Source organism: Protopterus annectens, chromosome 2.part0 (genome assembly GCF_019279795.1).
Source record: "Protopterus annectens isolate FY-2018-M chromosome 2.part0, PAN1.0, whole genome shotgun sequence".
NCBI lineage: Eukaryota > Metazoa > Chordata > Ceratodontiformes > Protopteridae > Protopterus > Protopterus annectens.
The window spans coordinates 255,133,221-255,157,213 of record NC_056728.1 but is presented as its reverse complement, the minus strand read 5'-3'; the positions used below and the strand labels follow the sequence as shown (position 1 = coordinate 255,157,213).

Here is a 23,993-nt window from a genome sequence, read left to right as displayed (position 1 = left end):
ATAAGCCTAACCAGCCTTATATGCAAGGCCATTGAGTGTATCATCATGGAGTGGAGCTACGGGATACACAGGGGAAAGATGATGAACATGTTTTGACTTATGGTGGTAATTTAGCCAAACTCAATGATTTATTATTTAAATACAAAATTTTGAACATTGATAATATGTATTTAAAGGAATGTTTAAGACTTAAGCTAGTACCAAAAGGTTTACGGGTTCACAAGTTTCCGAATAATGTGAAAAAGGGTACTCTATTTCATGATGCCTTACTTACAATGTTTGATAATTGGGGTTTTGATCTCATTAGAGCCATCATTAAAAATAATGATGATGAAATGGATATTTTAATGAAACATATTGCAATAGTAAATGAAAAGATCACTAAGGATCTTTTATATACAGTAAACAAAGAAAATAAGAAGTATTTTGAGTTGAGGAAAGTTATTGACAAGAAATGTGATAGAATATTAGAAAGGAAGAAAAAGAAGACTAATAGGGATACATTTGAATATGAACACCATTTACAATACCCTAAACCTAGGAGTATATTTAATTACACTAAAGAATTTCACATCAATAGTGGTGAACCTGATAACAGGGGTTACATTTTCCCATGGTGAACCAAGAGAATTTTGACCCTTTAGAATTTCCACCCCTCCGGAGGTCAGAAAGAATAAAGAATCAGAGAGAAGAGAATTTTCAACAGAATGGATGGAGGGGGAGGGGGGAAGATAACATGTTTAGATGTCACAGGAGTTTTAATGGATGAAAGTAATGAAAGGTTGAATCAATTGAATTCTGTTGTTTGTACCTGCAACAAGTTTAAACATTTTAATATATTTAATTACACTGAATTAAATATTAATAACACATATTTTAGCCTATTTTCCAAAGGTTTGAATTTTGTTCCTAGAACTAAATGCGATATCAGTAGATTGGTGATTGATTTAAAAATGTTTTTAAGAAAAATTAATTTGGAATTAATTTGTGGTAAAGGAGAACTTGCAATGGATGTATCGAATGAGTTAAAAAAGAGAAGTGTTTGGAATCCCCCTATTCATACACAATTGAGGAATTTTGAGAATTTAGTAGAAATTGAGTTGAGACAGGCAGTGAAAAGAAACAAATTTGCACCGAACCTTCCATCTTGTGAATATGAATTACTACAATGTTTAAGGGGGAATGATAAGCTAAGAGTGATGAAGCCAGACAAGGGGGGAGGTATTGTTTTGATGAATAGCATTACTTATGAAGGGAAAATGTTTAACATTTTACTTGATGGTACGAAATATAGTAATGTGTCTAAGAATGAGATAAATATTGGGTACAGAAGAATATATTCTACATTATATGATTTATTTTTGGAAGGATGCATCAGTAAAGAACTGTTTGATTTTTTACACAACAGTAAGCCAAAAATTCCTTCCATTTTTGGTATCCCAAAAGTTCACAAGAACTTGATTGACCCACCCCTTCGTCCTATAGTAACTGCTGAAGGTTCAGCAATTTCACCCTTAGCTAGATATAGTGATGTAAAATTTAAAAAATTTATGATGAAAGGTACGTCATTTTTGAAAGATTCTTGGGATTTCCTCTACAATGTGAAGGAGAATATGTTTGATAGTGATTTAATTCTTGTAACTATCGATGTGGTAGACCTGTTTGGTTCTATACCACATGATTTGGGCCTGGAATGGTTTGAGGAAGCCATTAGGTCTTTTGGAGATTTGAATGATAATGATATATACATATGCCTGGTTTTAATGGAAATGGTGCTAAAACACAACTATATATTTTTCCAAGGGGAATATTTCCACCAAACTAGTGGTGTGGTGATGGGAGCAAGATGTGCCCCCATATATGCCAACATGGTTTTAAACACCTGGGAAACAAAATTTATCTACCAGAGTACATTCAAGGATAGTTGGTGTTTATATAAGTGCTACTTGGATGATATAGTGATATTATGGAAAGATACTAAGGAAAGATTAAATGAATTTATACATTATATCAATAACACCACTAATTTTTTGAAATTCACACATGAAATTAGTTACAAAGAAATTAATTATTTAGATATCACTTTAATTAAGGATAAGAATTATTTTAAGTCAAAAGTGTTTAGGAAAAAGACTTTTTCTAATTGCTATTTGCATTTTAGTAGTGGGCATCCAACTCACCAGAAGAGAAGTATTGTGAAAGGTCAGTTTGTGAGAATTTCCAGAATGACATCAGATGATTTAGATTTTATGGAAGAGTGTGAGTTTTTGACTCAGATGTTTTTGGAAAGATGATACCCTCTGGAATTTTGCACAACAATTAAAAAAGAAGTGATTAGAGGTAGAAAAGAAAGATTTCAACCTATTTTAGGGAAAGAACCTAACAATTTGAAAAATTTGGCTAATATTGGGCAAATTGATATGGTAGAGTCTACTGACCCTATGAAGAATAGGACTAAGTTATATAACAGAGCCTTTATCACAGATTTTAGTGGCGATGCAACCACAATTCAAAATGTTTTTGATAAAGAATGGGACAAATTCAACAAAATTTCTGATCTGGGTCTCAATGATAAAGAACCGTTAAAAATTGTTTTTAGAAGGGGACGCAATATCAAAGACTGATTGTTGTCACATCAAAATGTTAAAAAGAAAATTATAAAGTCTCCTGGTACTTTTCCATGTAAGATGTGCTCTCAATGTCCCTGGTTAGCTAATACATGAAGTGTTTTTATTGAATCCAGAGGTAAAGAAATTAATAGCAACACCCATAGTACTTATGATACTTTTGGAGTGTTATATATAGCTATATGTGAGATTTGCTCTGGTTTTTATATTGGTAAGACAGAGAGAAAAATTAGAAGGAGAATATATGAACATATTAATGACATAAAGAATAAAAAAGCTACTAATGCTTTATATAGACACACCAACATTTGTCCCCTAGCTAAATACACTTTTTTTATTATAGAGGAAGTTCAAAAAGATGAGAGGGGTGGTTTATGGGAAACGAAGATTGAATACCGGGAACTGTATTGGCAAATAGTGCTTGAAGCCAACAGGTTCCCAGGTTTAAATGAATGTGTTTCCCTTGCCCCGGTTTTAAAGATGAGGGCTGCTAGATTATAACTAGGTTAGGTTTATTTACATTACATGGTCTTCTTTCACTTCACAGTTTTTATAGTTTTTATAGTTTTTAAATTTTTAACTATATATGTATGAATCTGTTGTTGATTTACATGTTTTAGGAACATTTCATATTTTAGATTATACATTTTACATTTTTATATTTTATATTATATTTTGGTATTTATTGGATGGAATTATTTATTAGATTTATTAGATGTAAAGTAAATATGTATTTTTTGTATTCATTGTATTTATTATTGATTGCAGGTTCAGGTTAGATACATGATATTATATAACTCTATATATTTCAGTTTTAATTTATTAGGTTTTTATTATTGCTTTGTATTTATTTATGTATTTTTGATCTCTGATCATTAACAACTACCTTCATCCTGATTTTGTACTTTCCATGTAATTTTGCTTTTGTCCACTGGAGGGGAGTGTTGTATTTGTTTTTCTGATGGAATACCCCTTTGTTTTTCTTCACGGGTTCGCATGTATTTATTTACTAATTTATTCAGATATTGATGTGTTTATAGTCCTTTTGGTGATTATTATCATTACAGTATCCATATACAATTTGGAAGTCAATACATGCCTTTTTTTTGAATATGTAAGGTTAGTGATTGCTGTTTAGAAAAAGTTCAAACATGGAGTTGGAGATTTTTCAGAATGTTTTGCTAAATTACATATTCATGAGATGCAATTTTATTGGAGGGTTTGAATTTTAAAAGCTTATATATATATGTTTGGTGATGACTATTTTTGTTGTCTGATGAAGTCTGTTTATAGACGAAAAACACGGTGTTTCGTCAAGCATTTTACATTATATGTGGATCGAATAAACTGTGTTACCTAGAGCTGTCCAGTGCTTGGTTTCTCCTCTTTACAGTGCTTTTTGGCTGTTTACTAGTTTTTGTTCTGCACTGTGCTTCATTTTGGAGGTTTATGTATCATCATGGAACTTATCGACAAAGATATAGGTAATCTACAAACACTCAGCCCTACCCAGTTTGGTTTCATCAAAGGGAGATCATGCCTGTTAAACTTGGTGGTCTTCTTCAAGACAGTCACCAAAGTCCTTGACAAAGGTAAAACTGTGCATACGGCCTACCTGGATTTAGCCAGGACCTTTGACACCATCCCCTACTCAGGCATTATTGATAAACTCACCCAGCTGGGTATCAACCCATATATTGTCAGGTGGGTTGCAAACTGGCACACTAGTAGAACTCATACTGTCAATATAAGAGACTCTACCTCCTCCAGCAGACTAGTGACCAGTGGTGTACCACAGGGGTCTGTTCTGGGGCCCCAACTGTTTGGAATATACCTCTTCGAAGTACAGGCCAAAACTAAAGGTCTGTGGCTGACAAACTAGGAGCGGTCATTCAGTCCCCTAACGATGTCAATATTTTGCAAGACAGACTTACACAGACTAATGATTGGTGCCAAAGTCATGGATTTACACTCAGTACAAAAAATGCATTATCATCCCCTTCAGCAAGGGTGATGTTCCTGCAGACTACTCCATAAATAGCAATACCTTAAGCACGCAATCACTGGTGAGAGACCTGGGCACACAGGTTGATAGAAACCCTACCTTTGATCACTATGTCTCCACAGTAGTAAGAAGGGCATTCTGTGTTGCTCACCTCATAAGTAAGGGCACTGCCTCCAGAAAAAAAGGAGGTTGTAGCCCCCTATACTCTTCCCTCATCAGGCCAATAACAGAGTATAATGTTGCCTTTGGTATGTACCTCTCTAAGCACCTGCAGCAATTGGAGAGACAGCAAAAGTTTCTTGCAAAGAAAATTCAAGGTCTCCAGCACATCTGATATGCAGACAGACTGAAATCACTGTCTCTTTACTCTGTGTCATGCAGACTGCTCAGAGGTGACCTGTGCCTTGCATATAAGGCAATATCCAAGCCTGCCTTAATGGAAATGCTACACTTTCGTAAGTCAAACGGTACAGGTGTCACACACTCAAGGGACCATAACCTGGTATGTGACATCAATAGAACTTGCTGGAGGGGACAGATTTATCTCACAGAGGTTACCTCATCTCTGTAACAGACTTCCAATCCATGTTAAGCAGAGCCCCTCGTTGACCCTATTTAAATATTGTTTGGATGATTGGATGGGAAACTGTAAATTTGCCTTGGGGGTTCCACCTGTGTCCCTCTTAGATATGGGTAATAGGTGCTGATTTAGTGTCTGGCCATAACAGACACTCTTGGGAGCAATGGTTAACTTGGCTAGGCATGTAAGGACCCTAGGGCCATTAGCCTAGTAACCTCCTGTGATCCTGTATCTCATGGCTGTAACCAACTTATTACTGGGGATATAAATGAGACTTTGTTGTGCATCACACATCGTTATTTTGATATGATTCCTGATTTTTGCATACAACAGTTGAACAATTAAGCTCCAAGTGTTGACCATTCAGGTTTGTTTCTTTGTTTGCCACCTCACTGAGTTAGGCTTTGGTTAGACAGTAAATAAATAATGTTGATAACATGTCCAGGATAATAGTGATTTTTAAACAACTTTATAAACTCAAATATTACACAGTGACAAGATCCATATATATTTATAAAAGATAAAACCAACCAATACTAAGATTTTTCATTTTCATTCATTACACATATATGGCTTATTTCTTACTTATTGTACAGTTTAACATTAAATTCCTCAAGTCGTGTTGACCCAAAATTTTACCCCTCCTCTTGAGCACTATTCTGGAGGTATTGTAACCACAGATTTCATTTATTTCTACGTAGTTTGTTCCTCCCCTTTCTAAAAATCTGACCTAATTTCTTTTATCTCCTTTACAGCATTAAATAAGTCTCTTATGCTTGGTTTAGTTTTTGATTTCCATTTTCTTGTAATTACTTTTTGGCAGCTAAAGAATTAAACTTAGTAGGACCTTACTATGTCTAGGCAATTTAGTTTTTGTATCCTAGCTCAAAAGCATCATTTTGTTAGTTGCAATAATTTGCTGCCCCAACATTTCCAACAAAGCACCATGCTAGGGATTTTTAAAATCTATCATCTCATTGCAATGCCCAAAAGCATGTTCCCATGTAACCCCCTATTTCCCATCACACCCCAAAAATTGCTGTTTACCTGTGGGAAAAAAAATCTGAAGTCTAATTAAGGTATAAAAATAGCTGTGCAAACACTTCCATACAAAAATCCTAAACCTTCTAGATTTTGTTGCATACTTGGGAATTTAGGGCTTACTGATTATCCCTTTTTAAATACAGCTTCTGTTGTAGTCCCAACTACAAACGTGAGCAGAGGTGGCCTTTCATTTAACACTTTCCCCATCCCTTTCTTTTTGCCTAAACTCTGTTATCAATAGCTGATAGTGAAGGCAATCGACTGCTTGGCGTCATTCCACTCTGACTTTTCCTTGCTCCCAATACGTTAGTTTCCTTGCCAGTTTCTCCAGTAAATTCCTACTCCCACTTTTTTATTTCCAGTGGCCCTACTTGCAGTCATCGCTAATGGTAAAATCTTTTTCCATTCCTATGCTGTCTAAGTTCTCATAATACTTTCAGTTAATTGTAAATATAATATTCTGTATAATTGTCATTATTCTCCTTAATGACATGTATCCAAAATCCTACTGTCTCCTTATTTTGTGATCCCCACCTTTTCAACATAATTTCTTTCCACTTTGATTTGTAGTCTTCTGCTTTTTATGTATATGTCTCTTAACTGTATAGCTCTAAAATATCCCTCTGAATATGATAATCATATACCACCTCATTTTGTGGGGAGAAACAACGCATCCTACTTACTCTTGCCTTGTTTCCATCCCAAATAAATTCCTTCTTTTCTTTATTAATTGTGGTCCACGGCTTACTCCCTGATTAATAAAAACATGCCTGACCTACACATAATTTTAAAGGGACTAGAAACATTTTCACTGCTTGTGCTGTACTAGCATATTTATATCCACAGTAAGGTGCTTCCATCATCTCAATTTTTTATTATACTTTGTTTTACATTTTCCTGAATATCCTTAGCTTCTGTAATAAAATGTCTCATGTCTAATGTCATTCTCATAGCTAGTACAGACATAAACACTTTATAATCATTGTTCAGAAGTGAAGTTGGTCCATATAAAGAGGATAACAGTATTTGCAAATCATTACTTGGTCTGTTGTTGCCTAGAAGTGAATCCTATTTCAAAGGAGTTATTTCATAATTATTTCCTGACCTAATAAGGAATAATATATTGTTTAAGTAATCATTTTATAATACAGTACTGCACAACAAAAGCTGCTTTCAGTTAGTGTATCAAGTGACAAGAGGGCATTAATTACAGACCAAGCACACGTGGCTGGTAGGTGTAATGAAACATGTTTAAAGGGCAAGATGTGGATACCATGGTGATACAAGGCCAATGCTACTGCCTCACATCACTAAAGCCACCATTTGAGATCTTAGCCACGGTTTTTCTGTGTGGAGTATGTTTGTTCTTCCTTTGTGAATGTGCCTCACTATGAAGCTCAGCATTCCACCAGCCTTTCAAAGACATGATATATTCTTAAATGGCAATGCCACTTTATGATTAGGTGTGGCTAGAGTGTGGCAATGCAAGCATGTGAGTGTACCCTTTGGTCCACTAGCATCAGTATTTCATTGCTGCATTGCATTTTTGCTTGTTGGAATACAGTCCATACCAACAACCTTGAACTGGTTAAAACCGGATATAGAAAATGGAAGGCTGGAGGAATGGATGCTGGTCATTTGTTGAATCGATATCCTTAAGCAGTGCTGGATTTCACTTCTTTATCATTAGTGAATTAACATCTTGAAGCCATGAACCTATAGGATTCTAAATCATGGTTGTGCCCAGTTATCCATAAATTTAATTCTTTGGTGGTGTTTTAGTCAAGTGAAATGCATTATTCTAATGACATTCTATCAGGGTAATGGTTATGTAAAGTGGTTGGTAGTTACAGACCCATCACACTGTCTTCTCTGACTGGGATATTTGAGCATCTGGAAGGTAATAAGTTAAATATTTTGATAATGATGCTGTTTCAAGTAAAAGGCTTGGCTTTTGTGCTTGGTATTTTACCAATGCTATATCCCTGGACTCTATCTTAATCTAAATTTGAATTAAGATTTACCAAAGTAACATTTTATTGTGACAATAAATTAAAATTTGGTAAGATTGGAATGGCAGCTGTCTGGGAGAGTAGCCGTAACATGCTTTCTGTTTGTAATTGCTCTATAAAATACCACAGTTATGAAGATTGCACGAATGAAAGCATTCATAGCACTGTGGAACTTGATAGGTATGCTTCTGAAATGCCTGGTATATTATAATGGAATATACATCCTAATATTAAATAGCATCACTTGTTCAAATTTTGATTAGAAAGCTGCATATGTCTCTCAGTAGTTCAAGTGGGATAAAATAACCTGAAAAATGCACAAAATGAGGAGTTAGTGTGACAGAAATACATTCCAAAATAATTCATTTTGAAAAATAAATGCAGATAGTCTTCATAACTATTTTAACAATCCTGTTATTGTAGAACAGTTTATGGGTTTCTGAATCACAGTTTGACAGAACTAGTATCCTACAAAAATGTTTTACCAAATAATATGGATCATAAACTAAATGCTGAGTAAGTGTACCTGTATGTGGATGAAGCAAACAACCAACCACCCATGAGATACCCCTACCCTCTCACCTACATTTAACTATCAGTGAGGTTATGATATATTGGGGTATATCACATTTCCTCAGCAGGATTGCTTCAGAGTTCTACAGAGTTCAGCAAATCTTTTTTGGTGATAGTTTTGCCAAACTGTGACTCAGCAATGTGTTGTGTTCCTGTGATATGCATCATAATCTTGTTTTCAGTACTGCATTTCTGGGTGTCATATTTCCTCATAAGATTGCTTTTGTGTGATTATGACTGGCTAATTCTCTAGTGAGTGTTCCAGGCAGGTAAATGCTTACATTTCCTTTCTTGTTTAGTCTCCTGTTCTGACAGATGCAGATCTGGAAGAGGAGACATTGCGAAAAAAGCTAGGCGAGTTAGCTGGAAATATTAGCGACAAAGAAGTTTCGTCAGAAGAGGAAGTGGTAAAGAAAGAAGAAGAGCAACTAGTAATGAGCTCTTCAAGTGATGAAATGCCAGCAGATGCACAAAAGGTACTTCATTCATGTACTGTGTGTTGCTAAGTATGTATAAGTACACAAGCATGTTTGTGTAATAACATGTTAAAGTTTTCATCTCTGTTTATCAGCTATGGCCACTGACAGCTGACTGTAAGGACTGCAAAGTTCCTGTAGCTACCATATAGATAAATGATAACAAAATCTTTTTTATGGCATACTAGACTGGAATTGATGTCATAGGGACTGAAGTAAATAGTTTAAGTATTAATCAAAACACTTGACAACTCTGTCCTACTAACAAGTGGTAACTATAACTATGTACAGCAGGCAGTCCATAATTCTATGAAATCACTGCACACACTGAGCAACAGGACTACAGAAAATGTATAAGTGTTATTGAATTGCTGACTGCATGGTGTAGAGGAATCAGATCCTCACTATGACCTAGGCAAACGGGGTTCATGTAGCAGCTCAGGTACTGGGGGAGCCAGTCAGAATAAGAAAGGAAGAGAAGGCTGTGGCCACTCACCTCTCTCATGGTGAATAGTGACTAGACACACTGACCCAAGGTGCTTGCTCATACAGGAGGTGGGGATGTCTCCAGGGTTGCATCACTTCTGTAAATAACTGTCCTAAACTAACAGCCTGTCCTACATCACATGCATGGAATATCCTCCTTAATAATGCATGGCTTGCTGACCATATGCAGAGAATTAGGCCTTAGCATAAATATCCTAACCCACTGCCAATAATGGCACTACTGTCATGTGATTCTTATCCTGAAGAGAAAAGTGAACTAAAGGGAAATCCCTGATAAGAAAACAAGTAGGTGCCTACGGTGTTCAGGGAAGATGCAAGATGTTCCACAGATGGTGTAGAAGTCATAATAACCCATTTGAATACTTGCATTAAACTCCAACCTATAGTAACATGTTACAGGATATAATAAAAGAGGAACTGATGTATCCAGCCTTAAGGGAACATAATTTAAAGACATTTACATCAGTGAAAAAGATCAAACTGCAATAGCAGAAGCTTAGTTATAGCCCCTGAGGGTCTTGCTGTAAAGTGAATATGTTTATTATCATGCCACATATACTAGAAAAATATACATTACAATAATTCAATAAAGCAAAATGTACAGCAATTCATTCTATAATTAGCTAGCTAAGCTGTATTCTGTTGTGAACATTAGTTTTAATCAAAGGAAAGAGATACACACTTAAGCAAAGACAATAAATAATTAAATACTATCATTTCAAAAATGTACTTCTTAAACTTATGCAACATGCATATATAGTCATCATTATAGTTACAACAAATAGGTGCTATGGTCTTTAACTACTGCATCACTGCCCTTGATATTTAAGGTATGGTAGAACTAGTTATATAGAGACTAACTACAACTCAAAAAAATATAAAAAATAAATATAAATAACGACAAAAGACCACTGAACACCATGCAGAATTTTATATAAAATACTTAGCGCCTCGGCTTACACGGCCTTCAAAGAGTAAAAATTCAGTCAACAAACTTTACTTAAACACACAGCAAATAATTAATAACAATCAGTTATACAATTAGCCAATCAATTCAAATTACATACTTCCAGTTGCATTCCTTATTGAGCCCAAAAGTCTCCAAAGTATCATATTTAAGAATAAAAAGAGTTTCCTTCTTCAAAAGTTTGTTTTTCAAGTTAATACATTTCCCTAAACCAACTTCTATTTGTTCTAAAACAAAACCTGTCAAACATTCGGGGTTGGAATTATGTAATAACATAAAATGACTACCTAAGGGACTTTCTGTTTTTTTATTCCTTATATCCCTGATATGTTCTTGTAGACGAACCCTAAAACTCCTATATGTCTCCCCTATATAGAACATATTACAATCACATTTTAATACATAGACAACCCCCTCAGTGTTACAACTATATCTATCCTTAGTATCACATGTAAAGCCATTGATATAAGGAAAACAATTAACTACAAATTGACAAATAGAGCATCTATCACATGGAGTAGTACCATAACAAGTCCAGACCCTGATTTATACTGACCTCTGGTGGTGTTCACTGGTCTTTTGTCATTATTTATATATATATGTCTTTCGGCTTTTCCCGGGTAGGGGTCGCCACAGCAGAACTCCGATCCGCTAATGATTGGCAGTAGATTTTTACGTGCCGAGTTGCCAGCTCTGGCGCACAACCTTCAACGAAGGTACGCCCATTCACGCATGTCTCTACACAGAAGACGCTTTAGCTGAGAATCGAACAGGACAATGTCTTACTGTGAGGTGACAATGTTACCGCAGCACCACCAATATAGAGACTAAGTCCCACGACTGGTGTTAGTTAATATACAAAGTGCCATTGAATGTAAGAGTATATGGTAAATGTGCACTGCAGACTTGGGTAATAGCTAAGCCCTGCCATACCCAATTGGGCTTGACAATGTAGAGATACAGATCAGAGTGACAGTCATTGGGATCTTAGGATTTTTACCTCTTCAGACTATGCCCGTTGCCTTCCAGTACCATCTTGCCAGCAGTAATTGAAACTTGAATGGAATTAAGTAAAACTGAAACAAAATAAAATGTGTGCTGGCACACACTCACACACACACACACACACACACACACACACACACACACACACACACACACACACACACACACACACACAAAACACAGATGGGTACACACACACACACACACACACACACACACACACACACACACACACAAAACATGGATGGGTACACACACACACACACACACACACACACACACACACACACACACACACACACACACACACACACACACACACACACACACACACACACACACAACACAGATGGGTACACACACACACACACACACACACACACACACACACACACACACACACACACACACACACACACACACACACACATATACACACACACACACACACACAAAACACGGATGGGTACACACACACACACACACACACACACACACACACACACACACACCACAGATGGGCACACACACACACACACACACACACACACACACACACACACACACACACACACACACACACACACACACACTTTTCCAGAATGGGAGAGGGGATAAATGATAAGTCTACACCTATACTACCTCAGGAATTTTTTCTGACAGTCAGAAATCTGGATCTCTACCAAACAATCTGATCTTAGTGAAATGTTTTTCAGGCATTCTGAGTTATTCTGAGAGCCAACACAATTCTGAACGATGTCTTCTCAGTTTATTGTTTCACTTGAAGTTTCTGTTTGCATTTAAATGTCATTGTCAGAAAAATCTTTTGTTTCTTTTAATTATGAATTCTAGGAGGTGTGAAATATTGACCAAAAGCAGACAGCTAGAGCGATGAAAAGAATCTTATTCATGTTTTATTTCAGCAGAAATATATAAAGCCTAAAAAACGTCATTACATTCCCTTTTGTAAAAGTGAAATAATGGATCTGTTCACTGGTTGCTCTATTTGTTCTGTTTGGTGAAATACATACTTTTTATCATCATTATATTTAATATTGTAGATATGAACAAAAACTGGACTTAGAAAAATAAGTAGAAATGAACAAAATATTCAATAAAACTGTAAAGTACACATTGCAAGAAACAGTGTACAAATAGTTTTCATAGTTTCAATAGAGTTGTCTAAACAATATTATAAAATATTTTAACATGTAATGTGCAGAATGTGTTTATATATATGTTCAGCTGTAACATTTAGCACACTATTTACTGTTGCTAGCATGATTATTAGCTTTGAAGGAGAAACAGTGCACTTACTTTACTGAAACAGGTGGGGAATGGATGGTGAAAAGGGGCTTTTCTCAGGTTTTTGCTTTTTCCAAAGGCTGGAACCCTTCCAGCTTCCCCTTTACATATCACTGTCATAAGTTAGTCAAAACTAATGAAACAATATCACATCTTATTCTATGTACTAAAATAAGCCAGCGTTTAAATATTGAAATGGTATAGATTACCTCTGAGAAGTCAGCCTTCATAAGACAATGCCACACAGGTGAAAGTTTACTACAGAAATAAAAAAACAAAAAAATGGCTCAAGATACCATGCATACACCCTTATTTTATGCATTTATTGATAAACCAAAAGCATTTAAAGATGCATAATAAAATTCTTTATTTGAAAAGCATAAACTAAAGCTTTTTTCTACAAATAAAGATACAAATGGTACAGAACTTAAACAAGGATTTGAAAATAAATATTTAAACAGACAATGTACAAAAACTTTGTCAGATATCTGGTAAAAACTGTTTTAAGTAAAGAAGTGCAATGTGCATTACAGTCTAACTTTTACAATGAAAATAAATTCTCAGAGCTCTTACATGCAGTTTATCAAAAGGTGAGCTCTGTCCCAAGGGTATTCTCGTACATGCTGATTGCTTCAGGTCCGTTACCTGACTGACCTAAATTGTCAGCCTGTCTCTGCATATATAATCCCCAAGCAGGATTGTGTGTGTTGGCTTGATCTGAACTTCGGAGGAAGCTTCTTTGTCTCCACAGTTACATGTTCAAGATGGAAGATTAAGATTAAGATTAGATTCAGCTAGTCAAAGTCCGATTAAAGAAATAACATTTGAACTGGCTCAATATTGTCAAGCAGCGATAGATTTGTAACATTATGGTAAAGATTAAAATAATCAAAGTTTAAATAAAAAAATAACATTTGACTTGGCTCAATATCATCAAGCAACATTAGACTTTGCAGCATTCACACGTTGGTTTACTAAGTCCATTGAACATGTGGGAGAAACAGATATATGTAGGTTTTGTGGAATTGAATTGGAAACAGTCACACACCTTATTGCTGGTTGCGACTCTCTTATGGCAGAGGGACTGTATACTGAAAGGCATAATAATGTGGCGAGATTGTTACACTGGAGATTGTGCAAACATTATGGTATCGAAGTGGCAGAAAAGCACTGGAAACATGAGCCACAGAGAATCATAGAAAATTATGTTTACATCACATGGGATCACCCAATACCAACAGTCCAAATGATAGATGCTAGAAAACCAGATATAATGGTCCAAGAAAACAAGACAAAAGTAGCTTTGATCATTGAAATCGCCACACCTAGTGACTACAGTGTCTTGTGTACAGAGAGACACAAAGTCATAAAATACCTCGATCTGCAGGCAGAAACAAGAGCCATGTGGAAGAAAGATACCCAGACAGTTACAATAGTAGTAGGAGCTACTGGTCTTATAAAAAAGAATTTACAATCATATTTAGATATGTTACCAATTCATGTAACACAGTACGAATTGCAGAAGGAGTCATTACTGAGCACATTGCGGGTGCTGTGAAAAGCACTTTTGGCTAACATCAAAGAGTGAACCAATACTAATTTCATGAACTTTAATTGTACTTTGACTTAGGAATGGGGTTCATTCCCATCATGGTATTAGAAACCCAAAAGACTTGGAAAATTTAAAATGGGAGAGACCACAGGAAGTCACTGATATACTCTTATTCTCTGAATAGGTATTACACATTCTCTCTGCAAAACCAAAAACACCAGCCCTGTTGATTCTGACCATATGCCTGTCTCTTTGCAGGCACTTAACATAGTCTCACTGATTCTCTTAGTCTCTTAAATGGATATGTAACCAAGGCCTGGAGCACAACCATAATGGCACTCCTATACAAGACAGACCCTCCCACCATCGCTGACAAGTATACACCAATTAGTTTCACCAGTGCTATTTTACATTTATAGAGTATATTACAGTGGAGTTCATAAATGATGATACTGGCAAACTACAACCCCTTGGCTCTAGTCAGTCTGGCCCTATAAAGGTCCGCTCCTATCTACAGAATCTGGTGGAATTTGTAAAGATAAATGAGTCTAGTTAAGGTCTTTTATACTATCCCACACACTTGTATTATGGAAAAGATCACCTGTTTAAATATTAATCCAGATGTTACATACCAGTTATCTAACTAGTTCACTGACAAAACCCATTGGATTGGAGTCACATTTTCCTTCAAGAATCTTGTCACAAGCTCACACAGGAGTCTGTACTGGGTCCCCTCCTCTTCAGCATATACTAGTTTGATGTCCCAGCTGACATCAAGGGTCTATGATTAATTATGTTTGCTGATACATACGTATATACCTACACATTTTTCAGGCATGGGCAATAATGCCCTTCTAGCCTGCCAATATAACAAAGCATTTTTTTCCATAGTAAGTGTACAGATTATTCTTAAAATATCTAAGGTAGGGCTTGCTTTAATGTAATTTGATAATCTAGTCCATGCATTATGTACACTCTGTGAGAACCACTTAGTATATCTGTCATTCCTATAGAATCTTGTACATTAGTTGTCTGATGATTCTCTGCTATTTTTTGATAACCCCAAACATTCCCACAGGTAGTTGTCTCTAAATGCCCCATATAACTAAACACAGTCTCCTCTTAAATATCTGTGTGAGACACTGTATAAGTTCAGATATTTTAGTCTTTCATAATAACTTAAATTTTCACATTAGTGGACGCCCTTGGTATATTTCTGTTGTACTCTTTACAGTTTACTCATGCTTGTTTTCTTATAAGGTTTCCATATTGTTATTCCATTTTCAAGTCTGGGTCTAATGTAACTAACAAACAATAATTTCATCATTTCTGATTTCTTAGACTTTATATATCTTTTTATACAACCTGTAGTTAACTATCATTAACCAATTGGTTGATATGATTAGAAAAACTCAAAGATGGATCTACCTATAAACCCAGGTCCATAATTGAGTCATCAGTTTCAATCACTGTGTACTGTATAATATTCACCTTTCAATTTAGTTCTCCCAAATCTCATATGTTTAACTTTTGATGTTTATAAACATACAATTCTCCTATGCCTAGATGGTCAATTTATTCAAGTTTGTTTGCAGACATGCCCTTCCATTAACACATGTAATCAGTTTGCCCACTTTCAAGTCATCTGCGTACAGACTATAGAGCGCCTTAGATGAAAAAGATAGATCTGAAAGTTGAAACCTAAAGAAGTAAGGGCCTAGGACAGAGCCCTATGGGATACCCTGACTGTAACCTAAAATGTCACCTGTCCATTTGCTGTATCTTATCAAGTGTACATTAATATGTAGTTTGTGTAGTTCTTTTTCTATATAATCTAATTTTAGTATCTGAACTTACCTGGATTAGACAGTTCATCAGCCCTTTTGTGGAGTCAAACTGTTTTGTACAAGATTTTGTAAATATATGTATAATCTGTTGTGTCTGAGAATAAAATAGAATCTACACACAGTTTTATCAGTTTGTATTTCTTTACTCCTACCACATCTTATGCTTCTATAAAATGGTTGTATAAACTTTCTTCAATTTTGTCTTGAATTTGTTTCACACTATCTTTAATTTGTCTGCCCGGCATGCTTATTCCAGTTTTCAAAGTTATAGCTCAACCACTTTTTAATTTCTTCTATTTTTTGTCTCTCACCTTAATCAAGTATCTTGTTCTTATGGAATATATCCCCCTGATGCAGTAATTCTAGATTCCTATATTAAACATTTTTTATTTGTTTTTTTATTTCAAACAATTTCTGTTTAAAAACTTGCCACATTCCTTCTGCAGTTTTTCCACTGAACACATCACTCCAGTTAGTTTTCCACAATGACTGTTTTGATTCCATATAATCTGTAATTTATCTTCTGTGCATTGGTTTAGATTTCAGTTGTGTTGTCTGGCAGCTGTTTAACCTTTTTAACCCCATGATTACTGCACATCAGTGGTGGTAATACTTGACATGAAGTAACAGCCAGTTCCTTGGGAACACAAACAATGTCTAGTATGTTCCATTCTATGCTAGGCTTCTTTTTGCAATGTGAGGCAATTGTTGTTTCTGAACATATAATTTCCTTACTAATGTTGTTGAATCAATATTATTCCAGGCTGTTTCTAGTAAATTTAAGTCCTCAGCCACTATCACTTTCCTCCTGTGTTTCATGCAAATCATGTATCAACATTTGACTTTGGTGGTCTATACATTCCAGCAATTGTTACATGTTCCATGGTTGTCTTTATTGTCACAGTTACACAATCTAAAACAGGTATTATCACTGAACATGAAATAATTACAGGTCTCATAGCAATCTTTAATCCCTATCATGACATCTCAACCTGATAATTTTTTGTTAGAATATATTTTAGAGTAAAAGCATTCATCACCTTACAGAACCAGTTTCTAGTCATTGTTCTTTAACCATGTTTCACAAACAGTAAAAACATCAATCTTGTGGGAATGTAGCATATTTTTGAATAATAAAAAAATCTCTATTATTAATACTCATTGCATTAACAATGATCAGAGATGCTATCTATGAATTGCTAAATTTCTGACCTGGTAAAACTCATGTTTGCCAAATATTGCAGAACATCTGCTGCAAAAATGATCTTCCCTGGTCTTGACAAATGCACGCTGTCTTGTCTAAACAAATGTGCACCCTAAATTAGTCTTGGATGCTCTGCATAGTTCCATTTTTTAAAACAACACACTTTTTTCATGTAGGTATTTACTTAAAAAATCTTTTCATTCACAATGACGTGACTCTACCCTCCCTTTCAAAGGATATACAGAATAAGCTTCCATATCATTTCAGAGTAGCTCTCTCACTGTCTTTATGATTAGTCTTGATGAGTGAATTGGTATCAGTAAATTCACCCCTGGGCTGTATTCACAAGCCATTCTAGAGGGAACAAGTGTTGGGATTTGCAGTGGGCAGACTTCTAGTGACCTTTTGGACCAATTGTCTAGTATGAATCTATAAACCTATGAACTTTGCCTTGGTTGCAACACACTGTAACCTGACTCCTCTACAGGACGAATGGTGTGTTCTACATACCTAGAATCTGTTCAAATAATTTTCCTTAAGGAAGCTCTGTAGTTTATTGTTCTTTGTGACAGCATTTTCTTTAGTGTTTTATTTGTAGGCAGCACATTCTCTTCAGATAAATAGCTTAGTGATGATCTGAAAGGTGCAGTTGATGTTTTGAGTCTATTCTGATCTCAGCACTGTATTTTGGAAGAGAATGAAAATTATCGCCTGTCCATTGGATGGAGTTGAAACTTTCCTGATTGTGTTTCCAGTATACCAGATTCATGCTACCCCAGCTAACCCAAGCTGGGTAACTGGCCACACAGTGGCTTAGTGATCAAGGGCTGCTGGGCTTTATGGAGGGCACACACTGGCCAATAGGGATATATACACCCCTCCCACTGTTAGCATGGGCCCCTGATCAAAGTCAGTGTAGGCTGGGTCCTCAATCAACTTATCACTGGCAAATAACCATGACCACTTCGGCAACATTAGTCAACACAACCAGGTCACCTAGAGCCATATTTTTACACCATCAAGTGGGTAGCCCTGCCACGGTGTGCAGTCTGTGATCTGTGTTCTCTTATCTTGAGGATACTGCACACCCCAGTAGATGCCCAAAGTGGTTGATCTTTACAACTCTTCCCCCTATAGGGCACCATCTAAAGTCTGTGCAAACAACCTGGCAGGGAAAATAAGTTTCGAGGTAAACATTTTTAATAACAACCCCCAAACCAAAAATCATAATCTCTAGCCAACAGTTTTGATCAAAAAGTAAACATTTTTTTCCTCACAAAAATCAATTACTTGAAATACATTTTCCACAGGAAGCCATGATCAAATAATGTCAGATTTGAGGTACAGTCTTTAGTGACAGCCACTAAAAACACTAGTTCTAGCCTTCAGAAAATATTTCTTACAGTAAAGCATACATTTTCTTCAAAAAATGCTGAAGTTGAAGGTATTCCCAATGAGTAACTTATCTGTCCCACACTGGTGAAGATGTAGCCGATTGTCGGTCACTCAGAGTCTGCAGGAAAGAGCTCACTTCAATGGCAAGAAAGTCTTGGCACTGTAGCCTCTGATTTTATGCCTCTTTCCTCAAGTTGTACAAAGTCAGTGGGCATGGAAGGTGCTCTAAAATTTTGGTAGCTGGATAGCTGATCCAGTCTTTGGCAGGATCCTCCACATAGCTTAGGCTACTGTAACAGTGATATAATAATGAACACATTTAAAAGTTCTAACTTTCTCCGACTACATTCTGAATGCTGAGCTCCCTTTCTAACCTAGACTACACACCTGCAGAGCACATTCCAGGAGATCATGCTACAATATTATAGCTATAGGTAATCTTTGCACATTTCACTGCATTATTGTCATCAAATCACTATTTGTCAGGTAATCTTTGTTTACTGTTGTCATATTGCTATTTATTTATTTATTTATTTATTTTTTTTGCATTTCTTTATCGTGAGGTCCTATGGGCCAAACGTCAGCCCATTTTCAATGGAGGCCTGGGGAGAAAAGCTCCAAATCCAAAAACAGACATAATAAAAATTAGTAAGAGGCAATACAATATACTATATGGTATACAGTAAATGCAACAGTATTCAATAAACTAGACAGTATACAGTAATTTAAACAGTGTACAAGTTGTAAAATACAAGGCTGGATTACCAATAAAAATTTAAATATGCCAGACATAACATGCATATCAGTCCAGTGACATAAATTATTTAGTATATATGTGAATATTGCAGTAGCTGCCGGGTAGGGAGGAGGTGAAGTTTGTAACAGTTGATTAGACTGAGAGTAAGGTAGAGGCATTCGGCCTCTACTAAATTAATACCAAGATTAAATTGCATGTATAGATAGCTTCAAAACTAATATATAAATTGCTTGTAAGTGTCTGTGTTTCACATGACAGTGTGTTATAAGTTGACAATACAGAGACTATACAAGCAGATTTGGGACATCTATGAGATAGAAATGAGGATGGGATGAGCTGGAGAAGTGGGCAGACTTAGGTAATGTTTGGTTTTATATGGTTAGTCCTAGTACATGTACATAGCCAGTGGGATGTTAGGTGTTGTCTCAGGTATGTCTTGAAGTGTTCTGGGTTGCTAATAGTCATGAGTGATGAGGGAGGGCATTCCAAAGCTTAGCGAAAGTAAACGGATAGCGCATTTGACCAACAGAAAGGTTAGGTTCACTACATTGGTAGGTGTACTACTACCCTTACACCTATACTCCTCCTTACCCCAAGTTTACTTCTAACTTTGTGCTCCCTCCACTTCCTTCCTTCTATCTACTCTTTCTTTTTCCCTCCCTCTCCTATATTCTTCCCTGTCTACCTCATCTAAACTATATCACACTGTTCCCATTAAATCATCTACTTCAACCAGTCTGTCATCTTGGACATCACCTCTTTACTCCCCTATTATACGACCTCTCTAAACATATCAACAATAACACAGGTATTGTTAATTTGCTATGCCATTATAACCCAGTTGTAAATGTTGACTGTAACTGATTCTTTGTTAAGTTTTATTGCACTGCAGAGCCTCTCTCCAGCCAACTATTGCATATACGCTGTCTATACCTAAAACCAATCATGTTGCTCTTTAATCATTTCATTTGCTATTGTAACCTGATAGTAATTTTTTGCCAATTGTAGTTGAACTTTGTTAAATTTTATTCTCTGAAGAGCTTTTCTTCCTGGGTCCCAGTTGAAAATGAGCCAAAAGCTCAGTCAGACTAACCCGGTTAACAAATGTAAAATGAATAAATAAATTTGGGAGCATTTGATTTACAGACTGAAGAGGCCTATTTGGGTGATAGATAGTGAACATAGAGGAAAGGGCAGGGCAGTTTTAAGATCTGTATATTAGCTTATGAGCTGTAGTTAGTTGTAGGTATATTAGAAGTTGGGGTAGATCAAGCCAGTTTAAAAGACACAGTGGTGGGAGGAGTATTTAGCACTGATAGCAAATTTAGCAATTTTGTTGTAGCAAGAGTCTGTTTTGGATTTGACAGAGACTTGGATATTGGTGAGGAGTGGTGCACCATAGAGCAAAGATGGAAGCAGAAAGGAAGAAGAAAGGGATAGTCATGCGGAGTAGGTGAGGAAGTATTTATGCCTGTAGAGGATGCTTAAATTCTGATAGGCTTTTTTGATATTGGTGTTAATATGCTGGTCAAAATTTAGGCTTTTGTCTATATTGACCCCTAGAAGTTTGGTATAAGGGACAACTTCAAAGCAAATGTTGTTGAGGGAATGAATGGTAAATTCATTTTTGGGTAGTGATGTGTTTTTTAGGGCTGAATAACATGAGAGTGATTTTATTAGGATTTAGGGCTAAATGGTTCAGGTTTCAGTGGATGTAAAGGCATTTTGGGTGAGTGACTGTAGTTCTGAGATGGACTTGGCAGTACAGATGATGGTAGAGTCATCTGCATATTGGATGACAGAAGCTTGAGAGACTATGGAGTGGAAATAATTGATAAAAATGCTGAACAGCAGTGGCCCTAGTATGGATCATTGTGGAACTCCTGTAGTGATATTGAGGAATGGAGAGAAGGATTGGTGCCATTTGGTTGCTTGTTGCCTATCTGTAAGTTAGTTGGAAAACCAGTTTAGGGTGGGGTGAGAGATGCCTGAAGTGGAGAGTTTGGAAAGGAGAAGAGGGTGGGAAACTGTATCAAATGCTTTAGAGAGATCAAGAAATGGTGAAGAGACAAGGTTTCCTGCATCTTGAGCTTGGTTCACTGTGTCCAAGAAGGATATAAGAGTGGTGGTGGTGATGTGACCTGGCCTAAATCTATGCTGGGTTGGGGAAAGGATTTTGTGGTGTTGCAAGTGGTTAAGTAGTTGGCCATGGATGCATTTTTCCAAGATTTTGGAGACAGGTGAGTGGATGGCAATAGGATGGAAGTTAGATATGTCATTATTATTTCCTCCTCTGTGGAGAGGGAAAATAAATGTTTTTTTTTTTTCATATGGTAGTTATGAAGAACTCTTGAATCGATCTGTTTAGAAGTATACTAATGGGGTAGGGAATAGAGTTAGCTGAAATTTTTAGGAATCCTGGTGGTATGTTATCTGGGGCACTAGAGCCAGGTTTAAGTTTAAGAAGAAGCTTTTTATGGTGGAGGTAGGTATAGGTAAGGCAGAAGTTTGGTGTTGGTATTGCAGATTGGTCTGGGGGAGGTGGGTTGAATTGTAGGAAGTTGGCAGTAAGGTTAGCTATGCTGTTTGTAAAAAATGAGTTAAAAAGTGAGGCTATTTCGGCTGGTGTCCTGTCTGAATGAGGAGAGATTTTCGCTTTTACCAGGTTTTAATAGTGAATTTATGTAGCTGCAGAACTTTCTCAGATTTTGGATATGGTCTTTCTGTAGACTAATGTAGAGTTCCTGTTTGTTTTTGATGACTAGCCACTTTACTTGATTTCTTAGTTGTTTGTAAGAAGTAAAATCAGAGGGGTTTTTGATTTGCTGACATAGCTTCCAGGCCTTTTCCCTGTCCTGCTATACTTTATAACAATCTGTTTACATTGCTTCTCTTTAGTGAATGCACTGTTCACCATTTCAGTCTGTGAACACTGCATCACTACAGAGAAGTCAGCATGCCCAAGTTACAGTCTGGAAATCTTTGCACACTGAGTCACTGGCTTAAAACTACCATGCACAATTTGAGTTATGTAATCTGTGCACGCAGTGCATCACTACGCCAAAATCATACCATTTTACACTAAAGTACACATCAGTGTCACAAATGTACTGTACCTATTATAACTGGGTAATCTGTGCACATAGCTGGGTAATTTATACAGATGACATCACTCCTGTGAAATAAGTGTCAGAACTGTATTGTTTTTGTACTTTCCCCAACTTTCATGGAGCCACTAGCTGCTGCTTGACTTTCATGCTCACTCAGCCCTACACCTCCCTATGAACATTCCATATCAGGACCCCCTGGACATAACCCTTCACCAAGTGGGCCTATTTGCTCTTTGAGAAGTCAACCTTTCAATAAATCAGTGTTTCCCACCAGAAGTATGAGATCTAATGGTTAGTTGTTATCAGGAATCCAGGAACCATCATAAATGTAATGGATTGGTCACCAGGAACCATCATAAATGTAATGGATTGGTCGCCAGGAAACATCATAAATGTAATGGATTGGTCGCCAGGAACCATCATAAATGTAATGGATTGGTCGAGGCCCATAAATGTGGAAGCAGCTGGTGCAATGACGTTGGGTTGTCATTGCTGTCCCCTATTTTAACTCAAAACCTGCATGGCTCCTGATCTCCACCAAAGGTTGCACAGGCTGCAGGTTTAAAGGGATGTTGGGTTAATTTCTCTAAGATGTAGTTAAGGTCCCAAGGCAGAGGGATAGGTTTTCTAGGTGGTCTCATGTGCAAGACCCCTTTAAGGAAGAGCTTTACATTGAGCCTGGCTAGCAAGGGGGGTTCCAGGGGCGGGCAGGCTGATATGGGCGAGAGGTGTACTTTTACAGAAGAATAAGAAAGGCCACTTTTTATCAATTGACACAAGTAGTTTAGAACCAGGGGGAACCTCCGTGGAGCTAGGGTCCCTTCCCTTTTGCAGACACCATTTTGCAAATCTTTCCCATTTAGCCAGGTAAGATTTTCTGGTGGTAGGTTTTCTTGCCTTCCTTTGGACTGAAAGCATGCCCTCTGAGTAGTGGTGTCTGGAAGGGATCAAAAGTTTAACACCCACAGAGTCAGAGACAACATCTGTAATGGTGGGTGTAGGAGAGTTCCTTTGTCTTGTGACAGTA

At 36.6% G+C, this 23,993-nt stretch overlaps 1 protein-coding gene across 2 annotated transcripts in view; it reads left to right on the top strand.

The window, feature by feature from the left end:
• MLPH (melanophilin) overlaps positions 1–23,993 on the top strand; it is an 872,816-nt gene that overhangs the window by 573,913 nt on the left and 274,910 nt on the right. For both annotated transcript variants that reach the window (XM_044060732.1, XM_044060731.1), the window contains one exon: positions 9,141–9,317. In XM_044060732.1, coding sequence (XP_043916667.1) covers positions 9,141–9,317 — 177 coding nt within the window. The remainder of the gene's footprint in view (positions 1–9,140; positions 9,318–23,993) is intronic.